The sequence below is a fragment of the Amblyraja radiata genome, chromosome 23 (genome assembly GCF_010909765.2).
Source record: "Amblyraja radiata isolate CabotCenter1 chromosome 23, sAmbRad1.1.pri, whole genome shotgun sequence".
Taxonomy (NCBI): domain Eukaryota; kingdom Metazoa; phylum Chordata; class Chondrichthyes; order Rajiformes; family Rajidae; genus Amblyraja; species Amblyraja radiata.
In genome coordinates this window covers 35,431,746-35,444,962 of record NC_045978.1, presented here as the reverse complement: position 1 = coordinate 35,444,962, position 13,217 = coordinate 35,431,746, and the positions used below count along the sequence as shown (strand labels likewise).

Genomic DNA, 13,217 nt, shown 5'->3' with positions numbered 1-13,217 from the left:
CGTTTCATCCTTCTAAATTCCAGTGTATACTAGCCCAGTCGCTCTATTCTATCAACATATGACAGTTCCGCCATCCCAGGAATTAACCTCGCGAACCAATGCTGCACTCCCTCAATGGCAAGAATGTCCTTCCTCAAATTTGGAGATAAAGTGCACACAATACTCCAGGACCTCTTTGCTCCTATACTTAACTCTTGTTATGAAGGCCAACATGCCATTCACACATGTTATTTCCACCCCCCCCCCCCCCCCCCCCCAAAATATGTGGCTGTCTTTTTTGGAGCTCTGAAATAAAAGCTTGGGTTAGGAGAGAAACTAAATAGATGTTTCTGGTCGATAGCCCTTCATCAGAACTATAAAAAGTTTTTTTTAAAGTGTATTTCAAATCGAAATAGGAATAAAGGAAAAGTCTGTGATAGAATGGAGATCGAGGTTGTCTGAAAGGGGAGTGAGGACAATGGGGAGGGGAAGGCAGGGGGAAGAGAGAGTGAACATACTGTATGGATTGAAAAATGCTTCAGGATTAAGGTTGACATGGAAAGGATTGCAGCAATTGCTGCAAATCTATAACAAAAGAGAATGATGGGAATATTCAACATGTAGACACAAAATGCTGGAATAACTCAGCGGGACAGGCAGCATCTCTGGAGAGAAGGAATGGGTGACGTTTCAGGTTGAGTTACTCCAACATTTTGTGTCTACCTTCGATTTAAACCAGCATCTGCAGTTCTTTCCTACTGGAATATCCAGCAGATCAGGTGAAGTGGAAAAAAACAATGTAACATTAAGGGGGTTGACCTTGTATCAGATTTAACCCGGATGGAAAAAAAAGTGCTTCTCTTGCAACTTGCATTCACTTCATTGGAACAGTGTAGAAATTCAAAGACTGGCCACCGAAGCACTGAGCATGTGTTCAAGATGAGAATGAGAGATGTGTTCTCTCCATTCATGGCCAGGGGATCAACTGTGGTGGGCTTTTTGGAGTGTGAGAACAGGGACCAAAGTTCCAGGTGCCAAATATTTTATTTTATTGCCCTTTAGCAATATTAATCAACTACCATGTCTATCTTTGATATCTAGCTACCACCTCTTTTATTCTCTACAAAGCTGAGGCCACGCGCCAACTCTCGGACACCTCCTCCTACTTACCCTTGGACCATGACCCCACTGACCAGCACCAGGCCACCATTTCTAGCACCATCACCGACTTCATCAATTCCCACGCCCTACCTGACCAAGCCTCCAACCTCATCGTTCCCCAGCCCCGCACGGCCCGTTTTTACCTTCTCCCCAAAATCCACAAACCCGGCTCTCCCGGCAGACCCATTGTCTCTGCGTGTTCGTGCCCCACCGAACTCATCTCCACATACCTTGACTTCATCCTATCCCCCTTGGTCAAATCCCTCCCCACCTATGTTCTAGACACCTCAGACACTCTCCGCCGCCTCCACGCATTCCACTCTCTGGGCTCTCACCCCCTCATCTGCACCATGGATGTCCGGTCACTCTACACCTCCATCCCCCACCAGGATGGCCTCGGAGCCCTCCGGTTCTTCCTCGACCAGAGGAGCAACCTATACCCAGCCACTGACACTCTCCTCCGCTTAGCGGAGTTGGTCCTCACCCTCAACAACTTTACATTTGACTCCTCCCATTTCCTCCAAACACAAGGCGTAGCTATGGGCACACGCATGGGCCCCAGCTACGCCTGCCTCTTTGTCGGGTACGTTGAACAATCCTTGTTCGAGACGTACCAGGGCCCCATCCCCGACCTCTACCTCCGTTACATTGACGACTGCTTTGGTGCCACCTCCTGCACCACACACAACTGACTGACTTCATCCACTTCACCACCAACTTCCATCCGGCACTCCAATACACCTGGACGATTTCCGACACTTCCCTACCATTCCTTGACCTCACCATCTCCATCGCAGGGGACAGACTCCTGACCGACATACATTACAAACCCACTGACTCATATGGCTATCTCGACTACACGTCTTCCCACCCTGCCCCCTGTAAAGACTCCATCCCCTACTCCCAATTCCTCCGCCTACGCCGCATCTGTTCCCAGGATGAGACATTTCATACCAGGGCATCGGAAATGTCCTCGTTCTTCAGGGAACGGGGATTCCCCTCTGCCACCATAGATGAGGCTCACACCAGGGTCTCATCCATACCCCGTAACACTGCTCTCTCTCCCCATCCCCGCACACGCAACAAGGGCAGAGTCCCTCTGGTCCTCACCTTTCACCCCACCAGCCGGCAAATACAACACATAATCCTCCGCCATTTCCGCCACCTCCAACGTGACCCCACCACTCGCCACATCTTCCCATCTCCCCCCATGTCTGCCTTCCGCAAAGACCGCTCCCTCCGCAACTCCCTCGTCAATTCTTCCCTTCCCTCCTGCACCACACCCTCCCCGGGCACTTTCCGTTGCAACCGCAAGAAATGCAACACCTGTCCCTTCACCTCCCCCCTCGACTCCATTCAAGGTCCCAAGCAGTCGTTCCAGGTGCGACAAAGGTTCACCTGTATCTCCTCCAACCTCATCTACTGCATCCGCTGCTCTAGATGTCAGCTGATTTACATCGGTGAGACCAAGCGTAGGTTGGGCGATCGTTTCGCCGAACACCTCCGCTCAGTCCGCAATAACCTACCTGACCTCCCGGTGGCTCAGCACTTCAACTCCCCCTCCCATTCCCAATCCGACCTCTCTGTCCTGGGTCTCCTCCATTGCCAGAGTGAGCAACAGCGGAAATTGGAGGAACAGCACCTCATATTCCGTCTGGGGACCTTGCGTCCTTATGGCATTAACATTGAATTCTCCCAATTTGGCTAGCCCTTGCTGTCTCCTCCCCTTCCTTAACCCTCTAGCTGTCTCCTCCCACCCTCCCATCCGCCCGCCCTCGGGCTCCTCCTCCTCCTCCCCTTTTCCTTCTTTATTTCCCCCCCCCCCACCCCCCATCAGTCTGAAGAAGGGTTTCGGCCCGAAACGTCGCCTATTTCCTTCGCTCCATAGATGCTGCTGCACCCGATGAGTTTCCCCAGCAATTTTGTGTACCTCTTTTATTCTCTTCTCCAGTCTAGTTGTCAGGCATTGAGACAGACTAGATCAAATTTAATTTTAAATTTAAATTTAATTGTGACTAAATATAAGGGCCAAAACTATTGCCACTTTGTCCTCATTACAAAATCAATTATCTAATCACATTTTCCATGTTGCTCCCTGCCATTTAACTCAACAGTGCAAAGACACTGCATAACTTCATTGCCATATCAGATTCCGACCAGTTCATTGGGGTGCCAACATCGCCAAGTTCACATGTAATACTGCTTAACTCTGGTACTGCTCAAATGAGAAAACCCTTTTACCTCCAGATTCCATGCCTGCCTTCTTCATTGCCTGTGGAGTAACTTGCTCAAAGTCCTATTTCTACTTTGCGATGGTTTGCTGACCAGGATTGGTTTCTGGTTAAATAATATCGCCGTCCATGTATTCAAATATATTCCAATCATGTCTTCTAATGTCCCCCAACCCCATGCCCAAGATAAGAGTTCCACCTATTTGGCCTCCTGCAGGTTGCTGATTTTAATGTCCATTACTCTTGACCTTGAATGATAAGGTCCTAAGCTATAGAATTCCCTAAACCTGTCCACCGTTTTCTTTAAGACTGTCCGTAAAACCCGCAACTTAGATAAACTGTTTGTTATCTGTAATATTAGGAATGTTACAAAATGTTGAGATTTTAAAAATCAAGCCCGTAATTTATCCCATCATATAAAGCATAAAGGGAACTTTCATTTGATACCTAATTCACATTCATATCTTCAGTATTAAAAAAGTTATGGTCATTTTCATACCTGGAAATTAGCATCTTGTTCCCTATTGCTTTTCCATTAACTTACCACAAAAGCTGAGGACTGTCAATTGACATAAAAGCCCATAACCTTCTTAAAAATTAAGAGAACTGAATGACATCTTCAGTTATTGTAGATTGAACCATTCTGAAACAAATATGATACATCTTACTTGGATGACCTGAAATTAAAGTATATAATTAGTTAATCACCTAATTAAGTAGCTAATTACAAAATTAACCATTGTGACAGAAATAGTATTTAAACACCCAGACTGCTTTGAAAATTCAAAAATGTGATATTCTCAAGATCAGAACTTTAATATTATTGTAACGTTAAAACAAATAGTCAATACCCACAAAAAATCATAATCAGTGTCATCAAATCAATTAAATTAATCTAAATTCAATTACTAGATCTAAACATCTGTCCCATTCTTAAGAAAAAGCTAAAAATAATGTTTTAAATTGCCAAAGCATCCAAATAACAAACTGATCCCATTCACACTAATTCACAATATCACATGATTTTTAAATCTCACTTTGTCATGGATTTCTATGCCAAATGGAAGGAATTGAATGTTTAATTCCCATAGATTTTACTTGGTTTATAAACTGCAGCAGGCAAATGTCGTTTTACACAGACATGTTTGTAAAATCTAAAATCCAGAAACATCCACTCTCGAGATAATCAAAATCATTATTTTTTGCACAATCATGTCAAGAATATCTACATTTTATGTTATTGTCTATCAATATTTTCATACTAAAATGACTGTGGCAGTTTTTAGTCAGATATTTAGTATGAAAATATTGATCATGGATAGACAATAACACAAAATATAGATGATTTAGATGTGCTTACGACATGATTGTGCAAAAAAAAAATTTGATTATCTTGAGAGTGGATGTTTCTGGATTGTGATAGATCGGAATGTGATAGATCAGAATGTGGCCGCCGCCATGATTTAAGCCCCGATTGGCAGGCAAGACACGGTCGATATCGGGGCCTAAATAACATATTTCGGATCATCAGATTAAAATGAAACCACACCAAAAAGCAAGATAAGATGTTAAATAAATCACATACCTTTTGTTTTGTCTTGCACTTGTGATCCGTGATGTTGAAGGAGTTAGAAGTCGCGTTTAACTTCAATCCAGCGATGCAATTGACCAGCAACTTTATTAAAAAAAAAAAACGGGAACGGAAGCGCAGATTTTATTTCGTCTGCATGTAGTCCGAGCAAATCCCTCTACGACAACCAATACAAACCTGCATTTTAATCCCGTAAAACATAAATAAACACGGTAGGCATTAATGGGAGTAACACAGAAAAATAGGTGCAGAAGTCGGCCCTTCGAGCCAGTACCGCCATTCAATATGATCATGGCTGATCATCTAAAATCAGTTCCCTGTTCCTGCTTTTTCCCATATTCCTTGATTCCTTTAGCCCTAAGAGCTAAATCTAGCTCCCTCTTGAAAACATCCAGTGAATTGCCCTCCACTGCCTTCTGTGGCAGAGAATTCTACAGATTCACAACTCTCTGGGTGAAAAACGTTTTCCTCATCTCAGTCCTAAACGGCCTACCCCTTATTCTTAATAGTCAAATAGTCCAGGAAATCTGCTGGTGCAGCATTACCAAAATCCCAAGTGCGCTGGTGTATCAGTTTCATTCTGCATTTGAAAGCAATTTATAAATTTGGGCAGCTTTTGCTTTGATGGATTGTGGGTTCAGCAGTACGGCACTAGCTCAGTACTTTGCTGAAACATCAGCATTAATTCTGCCTTAAAACTGATTTTTGACATGTAGTCTACTTGAGATGAGCAAATCGTGAGCTAAGTTTTGAAGAACTGGTGTTAGATTTTGTGTGCAATTCTGGTCACTATAGAAGCACTGTTATAGGTGTCAAAGATTATAAAAACAAGACTTGGACTAACATTGTTATAAGGAACACTTAAAACCAGGTTCTTTATAGTCCCGTGTCGGAAAGAACTGCAGATGCTGTTTTAAATCAAAGATAGACACAAAATGCTGGAGTAACTCAGCGGGACAGGCAGCATCTCTGGAGAAAAGGAACGTGACCCATTTATTTTCTCCAGAGATGTTGCTTGCCCCGCTGAGTTACTCCAGCATTTTGTGTCTATCTTCTCTTTATAGTCCCTCTGCCTTCTGTTTACTGCAGAGGTGGTTTGACAGATGGAGGATAAAACTTGGAAACATTCTGGAAATTCTATGCTCAGAGGGAAATTCAAATGTGTAATTTGTTGCAAGGATTGGTAGTTGAAGCAATTGTACAGATATGTTTAAACAAAGGGATGTTAACATATTAGAGAAAAAGAAATAGAAGTGAATGCTAAAAGCGTGAGATGAAGAGGAGTGAGATGGGGTTTGGGTGAAGCAAAAGCACAATAATGAACGTCAAATCATGTAGCCTGCTAGTTTTTTGCACTACATTATGTTAGCAAGACGGTATGATTCTAAATATGTTAAATTGGAAATAAATCTTTAATAACTTGAGCAGTGATATAACAGCAAGTTTCTTTTTCACAAGGACTCAGCCTGTCTGCTTCAGAGAAGTTATTTCGCTACCACGAGACCTCAGCTTTATTAAATATGGTGTTTGTATTGGCTGGAGGAGGATTTCTAGCATTTGGACTCTGCTTCTCTGAATTCCTTTTGGTTGCCAAAACATCCAGCCTGACCCTATCCATTGCGGGTATTTTTAAGGTGAGCCACTTGAGTTCTGTACCTTTTTACGCAACACTTTTGTAATTTCATTGCAGTATTTGTTCAGACATAAGGAACATGCGGTATCTAAAATATGAAAGCAAGACCACTCTCTCACCCATGCTAACCCCATAGCTGCTTTGACCGCTCACTGATATGATATTTTCTGTGTTTTTGAATGTTCTGGATATTACAAGATTACATTTTCCAAAATTAACAAAAAAAAATCCTTTGATACCTTATTTCACTTTTAATTACAAAAAAAGCTTCTGAATGTTTTAATGATGGTTGGTGACTACCTTCATGTGGTGGCCACTCCACTCCATGGTCTGTAGCTGCCATTGGATTGTATGGTGAGCTCGTGCAGCAAAGCAAGAGATCAGATGCGCCAGACTTGGCATTCCAGTGTGTTTCTGACTTGCATATTGTAGTGCAATATTGCAACGTTAAATACACTGAGCAGCAATTCTGCAGCTATTTCTGCTGGCCCTTCCTTTTAAGAATGCATTGTGGATTACTCAGCATTTGAAAGAGAAAGTAAGATGCCACCAAATCACTAACCTTCAATAGATTTCTGCATTTACTGAATAATTGAAATGCCAAATACCTGATACTGAGCCCAGCATAACCCCACTTCAAATAATTTTCTATTTTCCTGTATATCCATTGCCCATTGCCCTTTGCTTCCTATTGTTGATCTCTAACGATTTTGCCTTGGATCGCATGCATGAGTTTTTATATATGTTAATCTGCCAAATAGCAACTTGTTAAAAGCCTTGCTGAAGTCGAGATATTCCATGTTAAATAAACTACCTGTCAGTCCTCTTTGTTATCTGCTCCCCACCCAAAAATATGAAACCATTACTAGGATATAGCCTTGCCTGTATGGTCGTGAGTAGTCGCCCAAAGAGTTGTACCCTTTTCTGGTTGCCGCTGGATTTTCAACATGTTGAAAATAGTCGGAGACTTGCTGCGACTATGATGGGTGCTGAAAATATTGCGTAAATGGTGACTATTTTCTTAGTTGGTCAAAATTATTTATTTTAGCCCTCAGGAAATTTTGAATACTTTTCCCACATCTGGGTTATCTTTCTTTCACCTTTTTTCAATCAACAGTCTGTTAGCTATCTTCCAAAACAATACCAATAGCCAAACAATATATAATTCTTAGTCTAGATCTTGTGGAAAATTATGTCCAAAAATATTAATTGTGAGCTCTGTCATGACATGAGATTTCATGGAGGATGGAGGAAAATATTCACTTAAGGTAGACACAAAAAGTTGGAGTAACTCAGCGGGATAGGCAGCATCTCTGGAGAGAAGGAATGGGTGACGTTTTCGGGTCGAGACCCTTCATCAGTCTGAAGAAGGGTCTCAACACGAAACCAGCATCTGTAGTTTTTTCCTACACAAAATATTCACGGACATTGTCAAGGCTTCCCTACCACATTATGGAATCTGAGATTTGGGCACAATGGAGAAGAACCATGTAGATGGCTTTGAGAACCTGGAATTATTACTGGGGTATAGAGAGGTTCGGTGTAAGTGACGGAAGAGATTATGTAATTTAACTTGCATTAAACATTATTCCCTTATGTATTTATCTGTACACTGTGAATGACTAAATTGTAATCATGCATTATTTTTGCGTTGACTGGTTAGCAAACAACAAAAGGTTTTCGCTGTACCTCTGTACACGTGACAATACATTAAACTAAAATCTCGCCACTTGCCCACCCCACTCCATCAATGACTCCTGGCCAATGAATGGAAGGGTCTGCAATCTCCACAATCACTCTTTTGCCACCTGGGAACCCAGTGAACTGGAGCCATCCTCCATTTCAAGGGACTGCCTAAGGTGGTCTTTTATATAAATGATTTGGAGAAACTCAGCGGGTGAGGCAGCATCTATGGAGCGAAGGAAATAGACGTTAGGCGACGTTAACTATGTTCTGGGTTTAGATCAAATCAGATTAAATAAAAATCGGTCCTTGGCCTCTGGACTTTCCAGTTTGAGAGGAAGACGAAATACATTTAACTACATAGGAATATGTGCTTATTGGGTAAGATGTTAAGACTATGATCAAGGAAGAAAATCAATCGAGGAAGATAAATAATGTTTGACATATTTGCTATTATGTTCGATGAAGCAATGAGCAGGATTCATAAAGGCGGACATGCAGATGGAGTGTATTTGGATTTTCAAAAGGCATTCGATAAAATGCCACATAAAAGTCTGATGTTTAAGAGGAAAGCTCCTTTTATTAGGGTAGAGATGTTGGCATGGATTGAAGATTAGTTATCACAGACAAAATTGGAATACATTTTTATTTTTCAAGTTGGGAAAATGTAACCAGTGGATTACCCCAGTTCTTGCACCTCAAATATTTACGCCTTGTTTTTATGAACTGAAGGAGAGACCAGAGTGTAAGGCAGTCAAGACTGTGTCCCCTCAGTGGGAATTAATCGTAAAGTTGTACAGCACGGAAACGGGGCCTTTGGCTACAACTCATCCATACTGACTGTGATGCCTTCCTACCTGATCATGTTTCTGCTTTAGACTCCATTCCTCTCTTTTTCTAAACAATATCTGTGCAAATGTCTTTTAAACATTGTAATTGGATCTGCCTCCCCACCTCCTCTTGTTCAATATAACACCACTGTGTGCATGTGTGTGTGTAAAACCTGCCCCTCAGATCGCCCTTAAATTTCTCTCCTCTCACTTTAAACCCTGTATCCTTTAGTTTTAGGCTCTCCAACTCCATTGTCTCGCCTGAGAAAGGATGTTCTTGCTATCGAAGGAGTTCAGCAGAGGTTCATAAAGCTAATTCTTGGAATCCTACAAAGAGATATTTGGTCAGAGATGTGTTTGCTAGAGTTTAAAAGAATGAGAGGAGATCACTTCAAACTTCTAATCAGACAGGACAGTGCAGAAAGGACAGTCCTAATGACTGATGGACCAAGGTTCCTGGTGAAAGAATATGGGGGCAAGTTATTGAGGGAAACATTTCTACTGTTAGAGTGAGCCGGTACAGGAGCCTGAAGACTGCAACAACCAGGTTCAGGAATAGCTACTTCCCCTCAGCCATCAGGTTATTAAACCTGGCTCGGACAAAACTCTGATTATTAGCAACCACTTTCTGTTATTTGCACTACCAGTTTATTTATTCATGTGTGTATATATTTATATCATGGTATATGGACACATTTATCTGTTTTGTAGTAAATGCCTACTATTTTCTGTGTGCTTAAGCAAAGCAAGAATTTCATTGTCCTATACAGGGACACATGACAATAAACTCACTTGAACTTGAACTTGAGCCTGTGGAATTCTCAATCACTGAAAGTTAAATACTTGGGGCTTGAGGGACATGGGGAGAATGTGGCATTGGTGTTCAGTGATGATGAAGATGGATGGTGGAGCAGGCTCGAAGAGCAGAGTACCCCTTTTTGTATTTGCTATGTTCAATGATAGAGTGGGGGTGGCATGTGCTTTGTGGGGGTTTATAAAGAACAATTTGTGATACTAGATCCAAAGAATTCTATGCTTCTCTTACAGGAAGTCTGTGTCCTGATCCTTGCGAGCCATCTGATGGGTGACCAGCTGACTCTTTTAAACTGGTTGGGATTTGTAATGTGCCTGTCTGGAATATCATTACATGTTGCACTTAAAGTAACTTATTCAGAAGGTACAGCCACATCTTCTTGAATTAAAAACAGGTTTTGCTATAGTAGTGTGAATGTAAGTGGTTACCTTTTAGCAAAGTTAGGTTTCACACTTCCTCGTGTCCTGTATTTCTCCCATGACTCAGGAGCCAGGTTTTTATGTTCCACAAACATTATTTTAAAACTTGTCTTGACCTTGAGGCCAAGATGTAAATTTTACCTGAATTAGAAGGTGTGTGTATTAATTGGCTTTGGTAACAGCCAAGATCCACCACCGGTCTCATCCTCCTATCCCCACCCATTCTGCTCTCTGCAGTGACCACTCCCTCCACAACTCATTGGTTCACACACCTCTTCCCACCCAAACAGCCCTCCCCTCGGGTACTTTCCCTTGCTACCGCAGGTGATGTAATACCAGTCCCTACACCTGTCTCATCCATCCAGTAACTCCAGCAGCTCTTCCAGGTGTGACAGGTTCACATGCACCTCCAAACTCGTCTACTGCATTCAGTGCTCCTGATGTGACCTCCTTTACATTGGCGAGACCAAGCATAGACTAGGTGACTGTTTCACTGAACCTTTACACACTGTCCGCCGAGGCCTGCTGGATCCTAGTTGCTAATCATTTTAACTCATGCTGACTATTCTGTCCTGGGCTTCCTCCATTGCCAGAGTGAGGTCATATGCAAACTGGATGAACAGCACCCCCCCCATCCTCCTATATCACTCTCTCTGGCTTCACATATCATGCTTCTCTCCTTATTTTACAATCATTTGTCTCCTTTTCATCTTGAACCTTTGTCCATCCAGCTACCCATAATTCTTGACACCCTTACTAATTAAGAATCTGCCAATCGCTGCCTTAAAAATACCCAGTAAAGACCTCCACAGCCTTCTGTGGCAATAAATTCCACAGATTCACAACCTTCAAGTTAATGATGTTGAAGGTGGCTATTTGACCTACTAAGCTGCATGTCCATGAGATGTGGGAGGATACCAGAACACCAGGAAGAACCCATGCAGTTATAGGGAGAAAATCCAATCTGCACATACAGAGCACCAGAGGTCAGGATTGAACCTGGATAGCTGGAGCTGTAAGGCAGCTGTGACAGAGTAGTGCCAAGGTACAATACTTTTTTTTTCTTTTAAAATGAAGCTTGTTTGCACCAATACATTTTTTTTAATTCAACTGTTTAAAATTTGCATTTAACATAATTCCAGTTGTACTGCATGATTGATAGAACAGTTCTGTGATTTACATATAACGTCAAAGTAGTGTTAAGGCAAAGGCCAATCAGTAGAATAGTCATAACTTCATGCATAGCTTGACCTGTATATATCCTTCTATCTTTCTCAGATTCATCCAAAGACACAAGGATGGAGAAATTCCATGATGTGGCTTTGACTGAAGTTGCAACAGAATTACTTCTAAGAAATGGACAGGCAAATGAGAGTGATGAAGATGAAGTCGTCCATTAATTTTTGATATCTTGCATCTATGTTGTCAACCATTCCAAGTTTTTGCCTCTCATGTTGTACATGTGCTGTGCTAAGATATGTCTGTATTAGCTTTAAACACTGTCGATGTTTTCCTTGCAATGATTGGAACTAATTAGAGGGGTGTCTATTGCACTGAGAATGGACATCCCTCTGACCAAGAGCAGAGATTGAGGTAACAGTGAAAATATCAAATCCATTTTAATGCTGTTACTTTGCACATTTTTGCATCCATTTGAATGGTGGGGAAATGTCTATTCTTCAGTTAAGATTTGGATCTTCAAATTTGGGTCCTTGGAGAGAATATTTTCAGCTATACAACTCTGGGTGAAATTACTGTTGATTAAGAACTGTGGATGGTGGTCATAGCAACTTGTGGTGGAAGATGTATTGTACAGTGCTGAAACAGCAATTTATCTTTTTCTTATAATCAGATTCTACTAATTTATTGAATAAGCTTGGTGACGAGGTTGCCTTAAATTGAAGTATTTATGAATTACCTGTTGTCAAGAAAAAGGACTGATTTATGCAGACAGAAAATTGAGGTATGAACCTTGATATCATGTGGGGAGGTAATAGTTGTCTTAGTGGCACTCAAATTTGATTTGATATATCACTTGAATGAGCTTCATCTGGATTAACTCTTAATTTGAGTTTATCGCTGTAATTTCTCAGGAGTAATTTGCACCATTTTTCATGGGGAAAATGATACAAACTCGTCAGTTCACCATTTGAGTTAACCTTGTCTCTTTTCAGTTAAGAAATTTGCCTTAAATGCTGGAATTTTAAACTCTCTAACCCTTCCTCTACACATTTCTCACTTTTTTCTTCTCGCTATACCTTGGCACTTCAGTCTTTCTATGACCTCCTCCTGTGTCTTTTTCTTGTAGCTGTAAGTTCTCTGACTTTATATTGAAATAGCTGTGAATTATTTTACATTCAAATGCGGGTGATTTTAATTAACAACTAGATGAAGTGGGACCAGTTGGGACCCTGTCACATGGGAGGCCTGGTCCCCCAATGCAACCCGTTCCCCAACGCAATATTCCACCACATACCCCTTCCCCCAACGCAACCCGTTCCCTCAACACAATATTCCACCACTCACCCATAGCCCGCAACTGGGCAGGCGCGGCTTATTCCCCTCATTCCCCAGCACTCCCTCCCACTCCTCTTCATCCTCCCTCTTCTTTCCCCTCTCCTCCTCCCCCCCCAATCCCTCCCTCCCTCACCTCTCCCTCCCTCTCCTTTCCCCAACTCTGTCACTCCCTCCATATCTCTCCTCTCCCCCACTCCTCACCTCCCCCATTGCCCTCCTTCTCCCTCAATTCCCACTCTCCCTCCTCACCTCTCCCACTTTCCCCACTCCCTACTCCCTCCTCTCCCTCAATCCTCACTCCCTTTCACACAGAGAGTGGTGAATCTCTGGAACTCTCTGCCACAGAAGGTAGTTGAGGC

The 13,217-nt window shown here is 42.2% G+C and overlaps 1 protein-coding gene across 1 annotated transcript in view; it reads left to right on the top strand.

Annotated features, from left to right (window-relative positions):
- The window catches only part of slc35c2 (solute carrier family 35 member C2), a 54,150-nt gene extending 41,152 nt beyond the window's left edge, over positions 1-12,998 (top strand). The window contains exons 7-9 of the mRNA XM_033042031.1: positions 6,421-6,596; positions 10,156-10,285; positions 11,620-12,998. Of these exons, the coding sequence (XP_032897922.1) occupies positions 6,421-6,596; positions 10,156-10,285; positions 11,620-11,741 (428 nt within the window). The 3' untranslated portion in view covers positions 11,742-12,998. The remainder of the gene's footprint in view (positions 1-6,420; positions 6,597-10,155; positions 10,286-11,619) is intronic.
- The last annotated feature ends 219 nt before the right edge of the window (positions 12,999-13,217 follow it).